At 40.2% G+C, this 22463-nt stretch overlaps 1 protein-coding gene across 4 annotated transcripts in view; it reads right to left on the bottom strand.

Moving 5' to 3' along the window:
• Window positions 1–12407: 12407 nt before the first annotated feature.
• LOC310851756 (protein NKG7-like) overlaps window positions 12408–22463 on the bottom strand; it is a 32924-nt gene continuing 22868 nt past the window's right edge. For all 4 annotated transcript variants that reach the window (XR_014567808.1, XR_014567809.1, XM_083754432.1 and 1 more), the window contains 2 exons: window positions 18365–18478; window positions 12408–12608 (listed from right to left, as the gene is read on the bottom strand). Coding sequence is in view for 2 of the 4 variants with exons in the window: in XM_083754432.1 (XP_083610558.1) it covers window positions 12562–12608; window positions 18365–18478 (161 nt within the window). In the remaining 2 variants the exon portion in view is untranslated. The remainder of the gene's footprint in view (window positions 12609–18364; window positions 18479–22463) is intronic.

Genomic DNA, 22463 nt, shown 5'->3' with positions numbered 1-22463 from the left:
TCAGAACCCCCATGATACCTGCAATGAGGCTGGCTATAGCTGAGCTCTTAGTCTTGGAGATGGAGCCAAGTTGGAAGGGAAAGAAAGTGCAACAAAGTCCAATGCAAGAGATGGCTCCAGCAATCATCCCGAAGAACAAGAAGGCTCGGGTAGCATGGTACGAATCTTTCAGGAAGGAAGGAAGAGAAAGAAAAAAGGTTAAATGCATCTGTGGGATTTGGCAATAGCCCTGCAGACGTCCCATGTAATATTTCCCCCCATGGATGGATCAATCAGTTTTTATCTGACACATATCACTTTTGCATGCACCCTGTCCAGTTTCAGAATTATTCTGTATATAGTGGTACCTCTGGATACGAACGGGATCTGTTCCGGAGCCCCATTCGCATCCTGAAGTAAACTTAAGATGCGACTGTACATCTGTGCGTGCGCAGGTTGTATTTCACCGCTTCCGCACATTTGTGTGACATCATTTTGACCGTCTGCGCATGCGTGAGCGGCAAAACCCAGAAGTAAGGCGCTCCGTTACTTCCGGGTTGCCGCGGAGCGCAACCCGAAAATATTCATCCCGAAGCTACTTCAACCCGAGGTATGACTGTATATATAAAAATAGTTTTTATTCAGTTTTACATTCTTATATTCAACACAATCATCATTATCACAGGGAAAAAAGGGGGGACACATATAGAAATTCCAGCCTCTTTTTTTAAAAAAAAATGATATTTATTAGAAATTTCAAAAATTACAGAGAAAGAAAAAAGTAGAAAACAACAAAAAAATAACAAAACATACATAACAATACATAAAAAAGAGAAAAAAACATAAAAGCCAATACAACAATAACAATAAAAACACACATCCAATATTCCATATCTTTATCCTTCATTTACTTGTTTCATCGACCTCCTCACACCTCCCTTTTTGTATTCTAGTTTAGTTATTTATTTCAGCAAATTCTTTCCATCTTTCTCAATTTTTATTGAGTAGTTTGTCTTAACAGTCTAACCTATTAATTAACTCAGCAAATCCTTTCCATCTTTCACTATATTCTGTCATTCAGTTTACCTTAATTTATTTTAACCTTATCTTACCATAAAATACCTTTAAGCTTAAAACTTAATATTTGTACATAATTCCTTATATCATTTCTTCTAAAGCCAAATATTTTCATTCCAACATTTTTCCTAATACTCATTAATTTTACACTAATTCCCAAAATAAATTTTTAATAATTTTCTTCCAATCTTCCTCCAGCGTCTCTTCTTCCTGGTCTCGGGTTATGTCAGTCCTTACTGTCCATTCCATCTAGTCCATCAAACTGGTAATCTTATATCCGAGGTTCTTAAGTCTTTTCCATGTCCCTTCTGCAGATCTTCTTCTTGTTTGTACTTGCACTTTACCTTGTCTTTTGCTGATCTCTTTCTTAATTTCTTTCCTTTCTCATTGAGGAGTAGGTCTTGGCGATGTTCCAACCCGAAAATATCTCCGTCTCTCCTCAGCAGATCGGCCCATTTCCCACAGTCCCATTTCCCACAGTCAACAGTGTAGTCGAGAAAATATTTAAAGGCATGTTTCAAAGCCCCTCCAAACTTAAGGGCCCCCACAACTCCAGACCCCCCCTGGCCCACTCCAAATTCAGCCTTCAACAACAATGGCGTATGCTCCTGTAGGGCCTCGGGCCTCTCCATTTGTGTTACTTGAGGTTCAACAGCAGCCTCCTCCATTATCTTCTGCACTTGCTCTATCAAAACAGGTTCCTGGGTTGGCTCCTGGATGGTTTCTATATAAATATTCCCTGTTTGTCCAAAGGTTTTGACTGCAACAGTCATCAAATCCATCTTCTCATGCATCTGCTCCAACAAAGTGCTTGACTTGCAAAAAGCAAGCACCAAAACGTCTTCCAAACACATTTTTATTCAAGGTGACAGTCTGGTCCCAAGATCCTAATCTCCACAGCTGTAAAGTCCCCAGATCGACTCCAGCAACAATTTAACAAGCTCCCTCTAGAGGAGACAATTTCTATTTGTATCCATCTTTTGAAAGCAGGTACAACAAAAGAAAATTACTTTCATTTTTCGGATTTTTTGTTTCTTTTAAATGCAAAAGGCAACATTGGAATCAATTTGTTTCTCTTCTTTAACTATCTGTCAAAAGATGTTCCATTCACAGTCAATGAACTTCACCAAAAATCTCTGTCTCTGACACCCGGTTCCCAGGTTTGAGACGGTGGAAATTTATCTTTCTTTACTCTCTCTCCTGCAGGCTTGAACAGTCAAAATTCCCCCTCTTTACTCCTGCTTCCAAGAGAGGTTTAGATGGTTAAAACAGGAGGAATTTTAAACCTTTATGTACAACTTTCCAGACTTTAGCTTGCACAATTTTTGCTTCAGACTATTTACAAAAGCGGAAGGCGGACTTCCTGTTTAGGACCTTCCCGCTTGAGTGCCAAATTAAAATGTTTCTTAGCCCAATTTTCCGTTCTACTCACGGGTACTTGTTTAGAGTCCAATTGTCCACAGGAAAAAGTCAGCGCTCTCCGGCAACTGCTGTGCGGCTTCACTCCGTAAAAATAGCGGTCGATTCAAAACACCGCGCCACTCACCCCACGTCACTTCGGATCCCCAAAAAAGGGGTTTCCTTGCATGTAGGGGGGTGCTCCTGGTGTCAGCCGAATCCCACGTTCCCAGGCTTCCTCTGCCTGGGATTTTTAAAGGGTCTCCGCCTTCGCCGTGGCGGCAAGACCCGGTTTTTGCAGAGCGGGTTCCTCTGGATCAGAGGAATTCCGCCATTGCCGATGGCGCTAACCCGGAAGTCGGTAGAAATCCCAGTCTCCACCCCTACCCCCAACTTCCCTCAACTTCCTCTTCTGGTTCTTTAAGTATTTGTTTCTTCTGCTTGTTTTATTCTACCTTAATTTGTAGTTTAGTATTATTGCCTGTATATCATTTTTATACCATGTTTTCCAAATAACGTCTTCCACTTCATTATTTTCCCAATTATTGCCTCCTAACCTTTATACTTGATTTCTTAATTGTAAGTGTTTGGTCAAACTCTGCAAGTGAGTCTACTTCTTTACATTGTTTCTGTAGGTACATCATATACGGTTCCCAGTCTTTTTAAAAGTCTCTATTGTCTTTATCTCTACGTTTTCTGGTGAGCTGCACCATTTCAGTAGTTTTACTTGCCATTCTTCTTTCGTTGGTACCTTGTCGTCTTTCCATTTTTGGGCTAGTAAAATCTTAGCCACTGTTGTAGCGTACATAAACAGTTTCTTCCAGTCCTTTGGCAAGTCTTGACCCATAATGCCTAGCAAAAAAAGCTTCTGGTCTTTTAACAAAAGTTATCTTAAACATTTTTTTCATTTCATTGTAAATCATTTCCCAATAGCTTTGGTTACTTTACAATTCCACCACATGTGATAAAATATGTCTTCTTTCTCTTTAAATTTTCAACACTTATTGGAGCTTGTTCTATACATTCTTCCCATTTTTCCAGGAATAATATACCATTGATACATCATTTTCATGTAATTCTCTTTCAAAGCTATGCAATCAGTGAATTTAAAATTCACTTTCCATAACTTTTCCCAGTCTTCCATTTGTATGTTATGTCCTAAATCGTGAGCCCATTTAATCATCACACATTTAACCTCTTCATCTTTAGTTTCCCACACTGGCAATAGACTATACATCTTCAATGTTTCTCTTTGAAATCTGGATAAAGTATATGGTAGCTAAACCCTTTCTTGCTATCTTCTTTAAATACCTCATTTAATTGATAATACTGCATCTTTTACATATTCTCAAATGTCTTCAAGCTCTTTCAATTATAATTTCCATTCTATTAAAAGATCTCTATATGTAGGCCATTTTTCTTTCCTATTTACCTTTCTTCTTGATGTTGCTTCTGTTGGTGACAGCTACCATGGAGTCTTTTGTTCCAATAGGTCTTTATATCTTTCTCAAACTTTTAAAAGTGATCTCCTAATTATATGGTTATAAAATCCTTTATGTACTTTCCCTTTATCATAACACAAATACGCATGCCATCCAAATCTGTTATCGTGTCCTTCAAGATCTAACATATCCATATTGTCTAGTTTAATCCATTCTCAGATCCAAGCAACACAAGCAGCTTCATAGTATAATTAAATTCTAGAAGAGTGAAGCCTCCCCTGTCTCTAATGTCTGTTAGTAATTTATATTTTATTCTTGGCTTCTTCCCCTTCCATATGAATTTTGAAATATCTTTTTGCCATTTCTTGAAGCAAGCTGTGTTACTTATTACCGGCACTAACTGAAACAAAAACAACATTTTTGGCAATGCGTTCATTTTAATCGCTGCAATTCTCCCTAATAATGATAAACTCATTCTGCCCCTTATTTCTAGATTCCTTTTTATTTCATTCCAAATCTTTTTATAATTATCCTTAAAGATACAGTGGCACCTCGAGTTACAAACACCTTGGTTACAAACACTTTGGGTTACAGACTCCGCTAACCCGGAAGCAGTACCTCGGGTTAAGAACTTTACCTCAGGATGAGAACTGAAATTGCACGGCAGCAGCCCAGCAGTAGCGGGAGACCCCATTAGCTAAAGTGGTACCTCAGGTTAAGAATGGTTTCAGGTTAAGAACGGACCTCCAGAACGAATTAAGTTTGTAACCAGAGGTATCACTGTATTTATATTCTTGCTTGTGAGCCAAATTCCTAAATATTTAACTTTTTTTATGAATCTCTTTTTCTATACTCTGATAAATACTTTGTTATCCTTTTCTGATAGGTTTTTTTACTAACAGCTTTGTCTTATTTTTATTTAATTTGAAGCCTGCCACCTGCCCAAATTCCTGCATTTTTTCTAGGACTTTCGGAAGAGAATTCTTGGGGTCTTCCACTGTAATTACAAGGTCATCAGCATATGCTTTCAATTTATATGTCTTTTTCGCTACCATAATTCCTCTGATATTTTCATCTGCTCTGATATTTCTTGTCAGGACTTCTAGGACCGAAATGAATAATAACGGTGTTAAAGGATATCCCTGTCTTGTTCCCTTCTGTATCTTACATTCATCTGTTATCACCTGATTTACAATTAATTTTGCTTTTTGATCCGAATATATTGCTTGAATCCCTCTCCCAACATTTTCTCCAAAGTCCAAATTCTTCTTCAAGAATTTTTTTCATGAATTCCCAAGAGACAAGAGTCAAAGGCTTTTTCAGCCTCTATAAACATCAATGCTGCCTGTTTTTCATTTCTTACTCCCAGGTATTCTATTATATCTTTAATGTTTCTTATATTATCCTTCATTTGTCTCCCTGGAAGAAAACCTGCCTGATCATGATGTATGTATTCTGTAAGCTCCATTTTTTTTGCAATTCATGTTTTTCACTTTTCACCATAATCTTCGTTTTTTACAATGCAAGAATCCAATATTTTATTAAACACATAGCCAAAGTAGTACAATATGAGTATACATATAAGTGACTTATATAGCATTGAACATGACATGTATAGCATTGAAAATGACATGTATATCTATGTAAAGTTGGAGGTATGCAAAAAACTGTATTCCCTTGGGATACACAGCATACTGGGGAACAATTCCTTTTTTCATTTTCTGTTGCATGAGATTTTTCAACTGTTCTTATATGTTCTTTCAATGCTGATTTCAAATCTGAAATCGATTTTCATGTGCGTGCTATAGTTATCTTTCAATTTCTGACTTTTGCCGATATGTCATATTTACACTGGGGATAAGTGGACACTGACACGTTGATCTACCCTAAACCACATGGTAATTATTGTTTTGCAAACTTAATTTTTCTTAATTTTTATAGTTTTGTAACCTAAATATTTGTATTTTTCAGATTGGACCATGGCTTCTTCAAGTAGACAAAAATGTGTATAGCATGTATTCCTGAGTATCCTTAGAAGCTTATCATTTTGAAGGAAATAAAAATAGATATAAAACTAAGAAATGTAATGAAATACTTGGGAATAAATATAACAAGAAATTTAGAAAATTTAGACCAATAGAACCTTAACAAATTAAAGAAGGAAATTAAGGAAAAGTTGGAGGAATATAAGAAAATTAAGCTTTCATGGTTTGGAAGACTACTGATAAGTAAAATGAAATTTTTTCTAGAGTAAAACCTAAAAGACAAAGTGCGAGACTGGCTTCATTATTATCAAATATTGGAGGTCTATAAGTTGGATAGGAAAATTGGCTTTCAGGTGGAAAAATCAAAACTGGAAACAGAGTTGTTAGAATCCAAAACTAAGAATTTGTCAAAAATGTATAACTTGCTGTTGAAATGGAATACACAAGACGAAACAGTTAAATCGGCTATGATTAAGTGGGCACAAGATATTGGTCATAACATTATGTTTGCTGACTGGGAAAGGTTGTGGACCACCGGTATGAAATTCACGGCATGTAATGCCTTGAGAGAGAATATTATGAAAATGATCTATAGGTGGTACATGACCCCAGTCAAGCTTGCTAAAATTTACCACTTACCAGATAATAAATGTTGGAAATGTAAAGAAAATGAAGGCACTTTTTTTCACCTCTGGTGGACCTGCCCAAGGATCAAGGTTTTCTGGGAAATGATATATAATGAAATGAAAAAAGTATCTAAATATACTTTCCTGAAAAAACCAGAGGCCTTTCTCCTGGGTATGGTAAGCCATGAGGTGTTAAAGAAGGATAGAACTTTTTTTATGTATCTACAACTGCAGCAAGGATACTCATCGCAAAGTATTGGAAGACACAAGATCTACCCACTGGAAAAATGGCAGATGAAGATGATAGACTACATGGGACTGGCAGAGATGACTGGCAGAATCCGAGACCAGGATAGAGAGTCTGTGGAAGAAGATTGGAAGAAGTTTAAAGACTATCTTAATAAATATTATAAAATTAATGAAGGCTAAAAAGATATGGGTTTAAAAATTAGTGGTTTGCAGGGGTATTGACTAAGGAAAAAGAATAGAATAAATAAAAAAATATGGAAATATGGGAATGGATTTGCTGATAAGATAAATGAGATCAGAATACAGAAGGGGGAGGTGTGAGGAGGTCGGTGAAATTAGGTTTAGAAAATAAGGTTTGAAAGTATACTTGTTTTTGTTTTTGTTTGTTTGTTTGTTGGTATGTTTTTATTGTTGCTTGTATTTGTGTTTATATGTGTTTATTGGAAACTTAATAAATATCATTAAAAAAAAAAGAAATTTTTTCTAGAGTAAATTTTTTATTTAGAATGTTACCAATTAAGATAACGGAGACAGAGATAAAGGGTTGGCAAAGTATGATTAATAAATTTTGTAATGGGGATAAAAAACCTAGAATTAATAAAAGAAGATGGTATGATTAAGATATATCATAGATGGTATAACAGAACAAGGAGAGATAGAATGGTTAGAGAGTGGTACACAGGAAATGAGGGAGAAGTTAGTGAATACATTTTTTATCAAACCAAATAGACAATGGTGGCAGAATATTGAAAATCCCTTACTAAGAAATATCATTGAGATATGGGCGAAATATAAAGGAAAATTGATACTAGCAAATTCCCCACTAACCCCGGTGATGATGACAGAAGACTTCCCAGTAAATTGAAAAAAGTAAATTGAAAAAGAAGCGAAAGAGAAGAAAATACTTAAAATAAAGTTGAGTGGAGAAAATGAGAAGCAAAGAACAAATAAGAGAAGCTCTAAAAGGAAGTAAAATAACTTGGTTTAACTGCATACAACTGGAGCAATGGACAAAGAAGTGGTCAAGGGAAAACAAGAACTGCAAAGAATATACAAAATTTGGGGATATATATATATATATATATATATATATATGATAAAGAAAAAAATAGTTATAAAAATGGAAATCAATGAAATTTATAAAATATTAATAGAAATGGAGGATCAAGGAGATCAATTAAAAGAGGTGTGGGAAAAGAAAACAACAGGGCAGTTACATAGTAACAGCTGGGGGAAATATGGAAGAAACATATGTTGAAAATGCTGTCTATAAGAATAAAAGAAAATTGTTATAAATTAATTAGGAGATGGCATTTAACACCAGTCAGATTAAATCAAATAAACAAGAAATATTCAGTGTTATATTGGAGGGGATGCCAGGAAACCGGGAATTATGTTCACCTGTGAGGGTGCAAATATTTACATTTTTTGTTGTGTTTTTTGTTTTGTTTTTTTGCAAAAGGTGTTTAAGGAGATAACAGAAATCACTGGGTTAAAGGTAGCATTATTATCAATTTACGATGGGGTGGAAGGTTCACAGGCTATAAAGGACTTGCTCACTAATTTATTGACAGCTGCACGAATTATGATAGCTAGGAAGTGGAAGGGGCAAGCAGAATATAAAATGGAAGAATGGTATAAAGAGGTGTGGGATAGAGCTATTAATGATCAATAAACATGTGCCATTAAGGTAAGAGGGGGAATATGCAGGAGAAATGATTTCGGGGAGAAATGGAGGGTGTTTGTGGAGTTCTGTTCAAACAGAAAGGAGTCGGACCACCACAAGAGGTGTTGAAATTTGGGGAGGTTGGATAATTACAATGGAATGGTCTCAGTGGTGGGATGCACATGTTTATTCTTATTTAAAGAAGAAGGAGGAGAAACTCATCAAAGGTTTGCCAACTTGAAGACTAGTTGTGGTAGGGAAACATCTCTTCAGAGCAACTTGCCCAACGCCACAGATCTTCTCCTGCAACACACAGCTTCACAGAACTGAAGAAAGACACACCCAACTCACACCGAGCGACATTGGAGCACAGCAAACCTGCCAAGAGCACAGTGCAAATGGAGTGGGCACTCCAAAGCACTCCCAGGATCCTTTGCAGCATGCAAGGTTGTATATCGTAGGGGATCCTTGGCAGACAAAAATGGCTTCCAGACAGCATATATTAAAAATTAAATGCAAGGGTTATTTTGTGAAAAGAGGGGACTCAGAGGACTCATCTACACTGGTCAATTATAACGTTAAAAATGTGTTCTAAAAATGTGACACGAGAGGGCACTGTAGAGCAGTGATCCGTCGTCAATGGTAAACAGCCATATATATATATATATATATATATATATATATATATTCATATCTATGTAGATCCAGCCTCAGTGGTATGAACTACCATCACCTTTTAATTTTTTTGCTGCCCACCCACAGCAGCCATTTTGTGCAGGCACTCATGACACCTTTATCAAGATATGAGTCCCAGCACCTACTATTTTAAACCCCCCCCCCCAAAAAAAGGACAGGATAAATGTGTTATCTCTAGTCACACTGGACTTTCAGGGGGTTGAAGAAGGATCAACTGCCCCCCTCCCACTGCTGCATGCCTTAGAAAGGAAGATCAGTTCAATCTGCTTTAGAATTCTGTACCTTAAGCAGTCCAAGCACAAGACAGAGATCTCACCTGGTTCTACATCCATCGAATATGTAAAACAAATATAGCTCGAAGCAGAAGGACGACAAAATTTCCAGAGGCCACGGTTCAAATTGCCAATTAGCACCCAGTGGTCTGAGCCCAGGGCAATGAGAGTGAGAAGAAGGCTGATGAAAGCACTAACTACAGCACTGATCTGCAGTATATGCATTGTGAGGACAGTCAGGTCTGTGACTGAGGCTAGATGGACCTTCGACCTGACCTAGAAGGGCAACAGTAGAGGAGCAGGAGCAGGAGGAGGAACAATCAGGCAAGACTGAATCCAGAGAGTGGGCATGGGTTTCTAGTCTGGCCCTCTGTGACTGCCCAGTGACGCCAACTCTGATTAACAAGTTGGTGACTCATTAACCTATATGATTTCTGCAAATGGGTCTCTTCCGCCTTTTGATGCTGCTTGCCTGCCATAGATCAATAACCAAAGAAATACATTTGTGAATCAAATGCTTCTCATGAGTTGTTGATGCACTTTTATAACTTTGCATGCAGATGAAAATATGTGAGCAGTGATTGGAGCTTTTGTCAGTTCCGTATGCCTCACTCCCATAATCATTCACAAATATTTTAAGAAAAGAATTCTATGCCTGGTCTGGTCTGGGGAGTTGCAGTGTCAATCTCTCTCCCACACACACCCACACACACACCTACACACCCTGCTCTCCTTCCCTCTTTCATTCTTCACTGCACACTCCTATTGCCTCAAACTACAATTGCCTAGCCTAACCTAGCCATGCCCTACTTTGTTGGCTGATGGAATCAAAACAGAAGGCTCATGAAACTCTAAGAGTATTTGGATGTTGCTTTTATTTCATTTATTTTTAAAATCATTTTGCACACAGCAGTCACTGTGAGAAAAAATAAGAATATTTTACAAACTCTATTTATACAAAATTGGTAGCGCCAATATGTGTGGTGGCTATTTGTTTTTCCAAATTTAGAAAGCTTACTCAAGGTGCCTCCTGACTGTGTATCCTAAAATTGGGGTTGCATATAAATAATGTGGGTTAAAGCCATCTATTACCCTGAGACAACAAATCCATTTTAAAATATATATATATAAAGGAATCAGGGTTATAGCCAATGCTAATCTACTAACATAGGCTCATTAATTTTGATGAATCTACTCTGAATGGAATTCAGTGGGGTACAACCCAGACTTTGTGTGATTGGGGAGGAGTGCCGGGAAATGCATTGACAAGTGAGAAATGAGTGAATTATTACTGGGAACACATATAAACACTTGACAAACAAATCAGGGCAGGTGCTTATTGTAATATGACTCCCCAAGAAAAATCAGGATGGATGCTGAGTGAAGACCGGATATGGTCTAACCTCCACATAAGTTTTCTGCAAGTATATTGGGAGGAATAAATAGGCTGTGTGTGGGAACCTTCTGTTAAAGAGAAAGTCACATCCAAGAAGAACTGTTTTTCTCCCAAAACTTGCATGGGGGAGAGAAAGAGCCACATATCAAAGGATGGAGACGAGAGAGGTTCCATTGCTTCCTATGGCTTCCTTTGCAGGGAAGTCTGCTGGGAGCAAAATTAGAACTCTTGATTCTAAATCCAAACCCATGCTTCCACCCTCATAACCAGGCTGTGTTTTAGGCTTCAGAATCTGTGTGCTTATATTCTTGCTGCCAGAAGGTAAGCAAGATAAACAGAAGAATCAGAAAAGTCATTTGCTCATACAAACTATACGGAAGATAGAGACATATCATTTAATTCATAGACCTTCCTTCCTATTGATGAATAGAAGATGCCTATCTTACTCATTCCTTATCTTTATTTATTTATTTTTTAATGAAATTTTATTAGATTTTATCATAATAACACAACACAAAATATAAAAATAAAGGGGGAAAAAACACCAGAAAAACAGAAAAAAGAGAAAACAAGTATAATTTCAAACCCTTACTTTCTTGTACCTTACTTTCCCGACTTCCCCATACCTCCCCTCTCTGTATTCCAAATTCAATTTTGTTTCTTCAACAAATCCTTACCCTTGATTTTAACTTAATTTTTAAACTTTCTTTTCATTTTACTTGTCCATTACCACTGAAAACCATGTAATTTCTAAACCAACGTCATTCTAACATTCATTAATTTTACAATGTTTCTTGAGATAAATCATTCCTTATCTTTAACCCAGCTACTGAAGGAATAATAATATTGTTCATCATTGTGGCAGATCAAGCTGGTGGACTATGCCAAAATGGCAAAAATGACTGGAAGAATCAGAAATCAGGAAGACCAAAACTGTAATAAGGAATGGGGAAAAGGTATCTTAAAACCCATTGTAAACAGCTAAAAAAAATTAGTGGGATTGGAATAACGGTTGTAGTTTAATGGTGAATTTTGGAGACAATGGAGATGTAAAAAGGGTTGGATTATTATAGAATATGCAAGAGGAAAGGACTAACAATAGGACCCACAAATGGGAGGAGGGAAGTCCAGGAAGTCCAGGAGATTGTGTGTATATCTTATTTCTATATTGTATGTTGATACGTTATTGTAAAATTTTAATTTGAAAAAACCAAATAAATAAATTTACAAAATAATAATAATAATGTTCATCATGATTCTTAATGGGTAATAACAGCATACATTAAGCTAATGTGATACTTTAATCATCCTTCTCCCACCAATTTGAGAAGTTCTGTTCTACAGCATTCAGTAAATAACTTCCAGTTTCTTAACCACCTTGCTGGACCTATAAAAATGTCAGTTTTGTCATTAGAGGAGGGTTGCCATACATCCGGAATTTTCCCAGACATAGCAGGCACTTGTTTCATGTCAGAAGTATAGATTTTGGAAAATTTCATTAAAGAAAGCTCAAAAACCCTTAGAGATTTTGCAAAGAAAACTCAACAACTTTGGGCAAAACTAAAAAAATAATAATGAAGAAAAGCTCAACAACTTTGGACAAAAAAAAAATCAAAACCTTGACAAAAACTCAACAACTTTTGTGTCCTGATTTTCACTTTTTGAAATGTGGCAGCCCTACATTATATTCAATTCCCCCCAGCTCCAACTCGCCCCAATGCAGGCTGTGTCTGTGTGCCCCAGGTGTCATCTGAAGTGGAGGCACAGCCTTTTCTTCATGCTCCTGTTGACATAGCCCTATCCAAGGGGAAAGCCAGCCCACCTGTCAGGAGAGAAAAGGGACTGATTAGGGCAACGGGGAACAGAATAAAACACCACCCAAGATATCTGGGGCTCTGATCCCCAGCGTTACCTCTCTTGCTCATCCTCCAAGACCTGCTGTTCTCGTGGACCAAAATATATTCCCTTCCACAGAACCACACTGACTGCGCATTTTGAGACTTCTCCAAGGGACTAGTCATGGGCAGAACTGGAAGTGTCTAGGAGTGGATGGATAAGCCTATCTCCCATCTGTGTCATTAATGCATAAACCTGTTCCAACCCATTTTCACATCACACTGTAAATTATCTATTTTAAAATAAAATGTAACAAGAACTAACATGTATCCACAACATACATATATAAACACATATCTTGGGTCAACATATGCATTACTAAAATACATATTTTGATGTATATGTGCTGGTTTTTAAAGCAAGAGGCTTTTACTGATGTCCTCCATGGGCACATGGGATCCTAGAACTATTGGGGTAGTATTGGATTTGATCGTAGGAAGCAGCCATGCAGACACATGCCTTGGAGTGTATGGGTGTGTGGATAGCTAGGTTGATAGATGACAGACAGAGACGGATAGACGGATAGACGGATAGACGGATAGACGGACAGACGGACAGACGGACAGACGGACAGACGGACAGACGGACAGACAGACAGACAGACAGACAGACAGACAGACAGACAGACAGACAGATGATAGATAGATGATAGATAGATGATAGATAGATGATAGATAGACAGATAGATGATAGACAGACAGACAGACAGACAGACAGACAGATAGACAGATAGATAGATGATAGATAGATGATAGATAGACAGATAGATGACAGACAGACAGACAGACAGACAGACAGACAGACATAGATAGATAGATAGATAGATAGATAGATAGATAGATGATAGATAGATAGATAGATAGATAGATAGATAGATAGATAGATAGATAGATATAGATAGATAGGATAGATAAATAGATGCCATATATATCAATCCTGTGTGCCAACAGTTCTCGGGGTCCCGGCCAGATACATTTTCAGAACCTTCTGAGAAGCTTCTGAAGCTTGGACATGAAAAGCATGCATGTTATACTGAGCTACAGCTTCTCCACCAATCTGCAACACTTAGGCAACATAACTATAGAACGTCACCATTCCATTGCAGGCATTTTGGGATCCCATGCGTTACCTTGGCCTCAATCACCCTGGCTTCAGCTCTGCTAAGGGGCAGAAACTGCACTGGTTGTGCCTCCAAATTACCTTTGACTAGGGTTGGGTATTGGGGCTGTGACACTCTTGGTTCTTCTGGACATCTCAGTGGCATTTCATAGGAGTCCGCTTACCTTTCGGTCGCACTGTGGGTAGGCAATACCTCCTGGCACTCTCATCCGACAGGGGCCCTGGTGCTGGGAACTGCCTGGCTGGCGAGGGCGGCTTCAAGCTCACCTCATCAGCTGGCATTTCGGATTCAAGCCTGCCTGCAAATTGGCCAATGGCAGGCAGGCTTGGAGATAGGGCCTTCCCAGGGAGTGGGCTTGATAGGGCAGTTTGGCCCTAGTCCGAGCAACTAGTTTTTTGTTGGATCCCCCAGCCAGCCAGCCCTTTCTCATACTGTTTTCAGACCTAGCTGTGGCATTGGTGGTCACCATATTCGGTGCAGGAATTCGTCCATCAAGGAAATCAGCATCTGCCTGTTGGTTTTTTCCTACCTCATAGCAATTGTCACAACTTTGGCGGTCTAGGTATTGGATGCTCCTTAGTCTTGGCCGGGCAGGGGAGAGGTTGTAGTCTAGGCCTACCCCTCCCCAAATGTGTTGTTGTTTAGTCGTTTAGTCGTGTCCGACTCTTCGTGACCCATGGACCAGAGAACGCCAGGCACCTCTGTCCTCCACTGCCTCCCGCAGTTTGGTTAAACTCATGCTGGTAACCTCGAAAACACTATGCAACCATCTCGTCCTCTGTCGCCCCCTTCTCCTTGTGCCCTCCATCTTTCCCAACATCAGGGTCTTCTCCAGGGAGTCTTCTCTTCTCATGAGGTGGCCAAAGTACTGGAGCCTCAGCTTCACAATCTGTCCTTCCAGTGAGCACTCAGGGTTGATTTCCTTCAGTATGGAGAGGTTTGATCTTCTTGCAGTCCATGGGACTCTCCAGAGTCTCCTCCAGCACCATAATTCAAAAGCATCAATTCTTCAGCGATCAGCCTTCATTATGGTCCAGCTCTCACTTCCATACATCACTACTGGGAAAACCATAGCTTTAACTATACGAACCTTTGTTGGCAAGGTGATGTCTCTACTTCTCAAGATGCTGTCTAGGCCTGTCATTGCCCTTCTCCCAAGAAGCAGGCGTCTTTTAATTTCATGGCTGCTGTCACCATCTGCAGTGATCATTGAGCCCAAGAAAGTAAAATCTCTCGCTACCTCCATTTCTTCCCCTTCTATTTGCCAGGAGGTGATGGGACCAGTGGCCATGATCTTCGTTTTTTTGATGTTGAGCTTCAGACCATATTTTGCGCTCTCCTCTTTCACCCTCATTAAAAGGTTCTTTAATTCCTCCTCACTTTCTGCCATCAAGGTTGTGTCATCTGCATATCTGAGGTTGTTGATATTTCTTCCGGCAATCTTAATTCCAGCTAGGGATTCATCCAGCCCAGCCTTTCGCATGATGAATTCTGCATATAAGTTAAATAAGCAGGGAGACAAAATACAGCCTTGTCGTACTCCTTTCCCAATTTTGAACCAATCAGTTGTACCATATCCAGTTCTAACTGTAGCTTCTTGTCCCACATAGAGATTTCTCAGGAGACAGATGAGGTGATCTGGCACTCCCATTTCTTTAAGAACTTGCCATAGTTTGCCGTGGTTGACACAGTCAAAGGCTTTTGCATAGTCAATGAAGCAGAAGTAGATGTCTTTCTGGAACTCTCTAGCTTTCTCCATAATCCAGCACATGTTTGCAATTTGGTCTCTGGTTCCTCTGCCTCTTCTAAATCCAGCTTGCACTTCTGGGAGTTCTCGGTCCACATACTGCTTGAGCCTTCCTTGTAGAATTTTAAGCATAACCTTGCTAGCGTGTGAAATGAGTGCAATTGTGCGGTAGCTGGAGCATTCTTTGGCACTGCCCTTCTTTGGGATTGGGATGTAGACTGATCTTCTCCAATCTTCTGGCCACTGCTGAGTTTTCCAAACTTGCTGGCATATTGAGTGTAGCACCTTAACAGCATCATCTTTTAAAATTTTAAATAGTTCAGCTGGAATACCATCACTTCCACTGGCCTTGTTATTTGCAGTGCTTTCTAATGCCCATTTGACTTCACTTTCCAGGATGTCTGGCTCAAGGTCAGCAACCACACTACCTGGGGTATACGGGACATCCATTTCTTTCTGGTATAATTCCTCTGTGTATTCTTGCCACCTCTTCTTGATGTCTTCTGCTTCTGTTAGGTCCTTTCCACTTTTGTCCTTTATTATGGAAATCTTTGTACGAAATGTTCCTTTCATATCTCCAATTTTCTTGAACAGATCTCTGGTTCTTCCCATTCTATTGCTTTTCTCTATTTCTTTGCATTGCTCGTTTAAGAAGGTCTTGTTTCTCCTTGCTATTCTTTGGAAATCTGCATTCAATTTCCTGTATCTTTCACCATCTCCCTCACATTTTGCTTGCCTTCTCTCCCCCACTATTTGTAAGGCCTCATTGGACAGCCACTTTGCTTTCTTACATTTCCTTTTCATTGGGATGGTATCCCATTAAAGGGGTCCAGGAGGAGTTGCTTCTGGCTGTATGCCCAGGCAGGGGCTTGGACCTCAGCACTCCTCAAGGTGGTGACCCCCATGGGAGTCCCCCTATTTGACATAAGCCAGAGGAACCCCTGCTGCTGCGATGACCCTTGGTGTCACTTCCGGCAGGCGGGTTGGGAGTAAATGGTTGACCGATGCCTATGCCGAACCTCTTGCCTCTGATGTCAATAAAGTTGTGGCCTGGTTTGATCCCATTCAAGCTGTGTCATGTCCTTCATACTGTTATTCGGAGAGTTTGGGGGGAGTGCAGAGCCTGGTCACGTAAGTCAGGCATTATGGAGTCCTTCTGGCATAGTAGGGAAGAGAGGGTGCTGATTTGCAATGGGTCCTTTCATTGCTGTTAAGGGAGATGCAGGATGTGGTCCTATGAGATAAGTGTTCTACCCCACGGAGACTGATTTTGGAGCCCCACAGATATGTACCTTATCTTTCACACTATTTAACACCTACATATATACTAACCCCATAGGTAGCACACAAAAAAAAAACAATTTTCTTAATCCACAATCGTTCATGCTCATCCTCAACCTGCTGCTTTCAAACTTTAAAAAAATTCTACATCCTGGCATCCCACTAGGGTGGGTGTGGTGTTATAAAACCTTTCACCTAATTAGGGTATCCATATTTTTGCTTCCCTGCCTGTAGTAATGTTTACCCCCAACCGCTTGCCCCTCCCTCACCTGTCTCTGCTCTCCGGCCAGACTAGGTCTCTAGGGCAGGGCTGGCAGGTACATTACTTTTTGCAAAAACCAAACAAATTCGACCCGGTAGGGCTGCCACCACTCCCTCTTTTCCAGGGGACCCAGAATCACAACCCAGGGAGAAGGCTGCGATCCGTTATCCTGGCTGTCCCCCACTCCACAAGTTGTTTCCACAGACTTGCAGACAGAAATTCTACGGTAGGGCGTAACCAAGCGTAAGGCTAGGACTTAGCTATTCCCCGGGAAGGCACACAAACTAAAACAGTTTCATTCTTAAAAGTTTATTTTAAAATAACATAAGGAACATGCTAAAATAGCAGGCACTTCTTTTGAACGTTACAGATAAGAAAAATAAAGACATTGCATAGTATAGCTAGCTCTACATACTCACAAGGTCTAACACAAAATAGGATAGTTGAAGTCCTTTTAAGAATCTGCAAATTGAAGGCTTTTGAAGATCTCCATTTCAAAAGACGAACGACGGCTATTAGTTTGGGACATCACAGCTGGGCATCTATGCGGATTGCAGAGCAATGGCAGAGAGCAAATTCTCAAACAATTCCCTGATCTTTTATTCACAATTCTCACTTGGCGTCGTAACTCTCAAGCCAATCATAAGTCTTAATTTATTTTTGAATTCACCAATGACCGGCTTGCTGGTCAATCAATTTACTCCTTGACAGCTGGGCCAATTTGGAATCCAAACTTTAAATCAAAGGGTTTCCTCCCTTCCGTGGAAATTATCCAGATACACATTCCCAAGCAATTCAAGGACAGATAGCATCATTGGGGGGGGGGGGATGTTCACACTCTCAGACCCAGGTGTTAGGTCTTTCATTAAATCAAGGCTTCCTTGATTCCAATAAACCTTTCACGCCAAGGAGCCAGCTAGTCTAGGGTTTAAAGAAACACAACTTCTTTCCCAGGGTCCTTGTGGCTGATGAAGTTCCCACAAGGCTTCACTCTTTTTACTTGACCAAGGAATGATTTCTAAACAGTACCAACTTTACTACACTGCCCATGACTCAGATAATTGAAGAAGGAAGCGTTCTTGGCATATACCAACCCACAACATCATTGGGCAGGTATGGATGCGCACACACACACCTGCTTCCATCTGTGTTCAAATGGACACACTGTAGAGCAGCCCCAGACTTAAATAATGCAGCTGCCAACTCCATGAAAAAGCAAAACTTTAAATAAAGACGTGCATTTTCAGCATTTCCCATTTGACACATACTCACCAGTAATAAGGAAGAGAGGAAAGGAGGCCCAACCCAAGCCAAAAGACCATCCATAAGGGGCATTTCCTCCTATCTGCCCTGTGTAGGTGGCCATGGCAATCAGGACGCAACCAGCTAATATTGGATGTGCAAAGAGGAAGGGGGAAGCTCATGAAGGGTTTTCTGAACTGGCTCTTCTCCTTTGCACCTCTGACATTGGTGGAAATGGAATCAGAAAGAAGTATTTAGGGAGATCTCTAAGCCCTTTTCTAGTAAAGGTAAAGGACCCCAGCACAGCCATCTACGGAGAGCGCCGGCTTTTTCCTGATGACATTTGGACTCTAAACAAGTACCCGTGAGTAAAAACGGAGGATTGGATTAAGAAATAAAATTATTTTTTTGTTTTGAATTAGGTACGAAGCGGGAAGGTATAAAAAGGAAGTCTGCCTCCCGTTTTTTGTAAACAGACTGAAGCAAAGATCGTACAAACTAACTAGCCTTGAATTTGATTCAAAGATTGAAATTTCCGGCACTTATGACCATTAAAACCCCCTTGACGGCAGGAGGAAAGGGGGGGAAAGAACTTATCTAATCCTGAAGATAGAAAGTAAAGGAATAAATTTCCATTGCCCCCAACCTGGGGACGGGACGTCAGGACAGATTCTTTGAAGGAAATGGATTTGGACAGATAGAAACAAAAGAGAAACAAATAGACTTTAATGTCGCTTTCTGCTTGTGCTATTTGCAAGGAAACAAAGTATTGGGAAATTGAAAATAAATTTTCCTTTGTTTGATACATTTTAAAGATGGAGGTTAACAGAAGTTCTGCCCTCTAGAGGGAGTTTGTTAGCTTCTTCGTTGCAGTTCACAAAGAGACATAACAGCTGTGGAAATCAGCGTGAGACCAGATATTTGACCTTGACTAAAAATGAGCAGGAAGGAAGTTTTTCTTGCTGCCCTTGGTAAAGTGTATGCTATGCTACAGCAGCTGCAGGAGGATTTGAACTTGGTAGATGAGAAACTGGATGCCATGACTGCTGTAGCTAGAAAGTATGGATTGACAGGAGAAGAAGAGAGTGAAACTTTACAACAACTGACCCAGGAAACTGACTTAAGGCAAACCCAAGGGCAGGGGGAGATGGAAGAGATTGCTATTATACCTCAAAAGTTACAAAATGAGAGATCTAACGTCGTTGAATCCAAAGGGTGTCTGCAAACTTCTGGAGTTAAGGGGATTTTTAGCTCTAGTGGGACTGTGAAACAAGAGAATAAGTACTTTTGGAGCAACTACCGTTTGGATTATAAATTTAACAATGGGGAGTGGAACTGGGGGGAATTGAACAACTTGACAAATGAAAATGGAGACTATGACTGTATGGAACCTCCCAGAGACCCACTCCCCAAGGAGAAGGGGAAGAAAGTACGAAAGACTTTAACAAGGGACAAGAAAGTGTTGTATCACAACCAGGAGCAAGAAAATCTGCAGAGGTGGCATGGAAGTGACTTGAGAGCCTCAGACATTAGAACACCGGACTGAAAATTAAGATTAAAGGGAAGAAAGGACGGACGCAACCCGAAACCAGGAAGAAAGGGACGATGGATAAAACCAGAAGAGAACTGTGTGTGTGTGTGTGTGTGTGTGTGTGTGTGTGTGTGTATATATATATATATATATGCAGGTTTTGGTGTCCTCGGGTGTCTTCCCGTGTAAAAGTTGGGGTGTCTAGGCGACGTTTCGACGAGGTCTCACTCGTCATCTTCAGGCTGGTGCTTTCGGCTTCTTGTTACTGGAACAGAGCGGGATCTCAATGTTTGAGTTCCTATAAATACTGTAGAGGGGGTGTGGTGTCTAGCCTCCAATGTTCTGGGCAGAGAGGAAGTTCCCAGGCTAGTGTGCCTTTTCTTCTTTTGTTCCTTAATTACTTGAGAGATACCTTGAGTGATTTCTTGAGTGATATCCTGAGTACCACTTAGGTGGGTCATTAGGTGTGGATTAGTTGCTAAAGTCTTTGTGTCTTGACCTCTTGAACTTTGTGAAGAGTTTTCCTGAGAAGATGGCTGTATTGCACTTAGTTGTGCTTTGGCTTGGCTTCGTGTATAGGGGCGAGCTGTGGTTTTGTGGCTTGTGTCAGCCAGATCTGTGTAGGGATTGCAGGGGGGTGCAGCATCCGGAGGTGCCACCATGGATTGGCTACTGGATGGTGTCAGTAATTCATCTGTGGAGAGGGTCTGGGTTTGGGTCTGGTGTGGTTGATTGGTGTTGGCGTTCTGTGTGCCTCTGGATCTGGTGTCAGTTTTTGTGGGGAGGGCTAATTTCCAGATGTCTGGCAAGCGGGATGTGTCGTCACGCTTGTTCATGTTGTGAGGGTGTTTCTCTATCTCGATGGCTTCCATGATTATTCTCTTGTGGTGATGTTCCGTGTTAAAGAGCAATTTGGAATCTGCAAAATTAATTTCGTGTCCTGTTTCTTTCATGTGTTGGAAAAGAGAGGAAGTTTTTTCTTCTTTTTTGACGGCATTCTTGTGTTCTGCGATACGTGCATTTATTCGTCTGTTTGTTTGTCCAATGTACGTGGCTGGGCAGACTTTGCAGGGTATTTCATAGATCCCTTGGTTTTCCAACTGGATTTTATCCTTGGGGTTTCTGAGGATATTGGCTATTTTTTGGTTGGTGCAAAAGGCTGTTTTGATATTGTGTTTATGGAGGATTTTGCTAATTTTATCTGTAGTGCCCTTGATATAAGGAAGGAGGGCCATGCCATTGTTTTCTTCTGTGTCTTGGTTTTTGGGGGGTGTTTCCTTTTGGATTAGCTTCGTAATCCTGTTTTGCTGGTATCCATTGGCAATTAACACATTTGAGAGATTCTGTAACTCAGTTGTCAAGTGGTCTTTGTCAGCCAGGCGTTTGGTTCTGGAGATGAGAGTCTTGGCTACGGAGTTTATTTGTGCAGGGTGGTGGTGTGATTGTGCATGTAAGTAGCGGTTGGTGTGTGTTTTTTTCTGGTAGATAGTGTGTCCTAGGGAGCCATCAGGTTTTTTGTAGATTAGGACGTCAAGGAAGGGAAGTTGGTTGTTGGCTTCTATTTCCATAGTGAATTGTATTTTGGGGTGTAAGTTGTTGAGATGTGTGAGGAAGCTATCCAGTTTTTCCTTCCCGTGTGGCCAAATTACAAAGGTGTCGTCAACATATCTGAGCCAAAGTTTGGGTTTGTGTTCTGACTTGTCTAAAGCATTGGTTTCAAAGTGTTCCATGTACAGGTTTGCGATGACCGGTGAGAGGGGTGATCCCATAGGTGCTCCTTCTATCTGTTTGTATCTTTGTCCATTGTGGATGAAGTACGTGTTGGTTAGGCAGTGGTTGGTCAGGTCCAAGATGTATTCGGGGGGATTGTATTTGTTTTGAATAGCTGTCAAGGCTTCATTAATGGGCACTTGTGTGAAGAGAGATACAACATCGAAGCTCACAAGTAGGTCATTAGGATGTAGGTTTTGCTTCTTTATTGTTTCTATGAACTGGAAGGAGTTTGGTACGTGTGAAGAGATGGATTCTGCATAGGGCTGAAGTTGCTTGGCGAGAAATTTAGCGAGATTTTGTAGAGGTGAGCCTATGGAGCTGACTATTGGTCTGAGTGGTGTTCCTTCTTTGTGTATCTTGGGGAGGCCGTAGAGTTTGGGGCATCTGGATGATTTTTCTCTGGGGATGATTCTTAGCTGGATTTCTTCACTGATAGGAGAGGCTTTTATTTTGGATTTGGTGGTTTTTTCCAGATAGGTGGTGGGATCTGTTTTTATAGGTTTGTAGGCAGGATCTTGGAGTAGCTTTGATAGTTTTGCTTGGTAGTCCGATGTGTTCATCACCACTGTGGCATTACCTTTGTCTGCTGGGAGAATGATTATGTTGTTGTCTTTCCTCAGGTTGGTGAGTGCTTTCTGTTCTTCTTTGTGTAAATTGCTTCTGGGTGGTTTGCTGGAGCAGAGGATGTTGGTGACTTCAAGTCTGATTTTATTGGCTTCATCTGGGTTGAATTTGGTTAGGCTAGCTTCGACTCCGCATATGATGTTTTCCGTGGGGATGCGTCTCGGGGCGACTGCAAAGTTGAAACCTTTGGAGAGTACTTTG

This window comes from Podarcis gaigeae (assembly GCF_964106915.1).
Source record: "Podarcis gaigeae genome assembly, chromosome: 8".
Lineage (NCBI taxonomy): Eukaryota > Metazoa > Chordata > Lepidosauria > Squamata > Lacertidae > Podarcis > Podarcis gaigeae.
The sequence above is the reverse complement of the archived record's forward strand: the minus strand, read 5'-3'. Positions and strand labels throughout refer to the sequence as shown.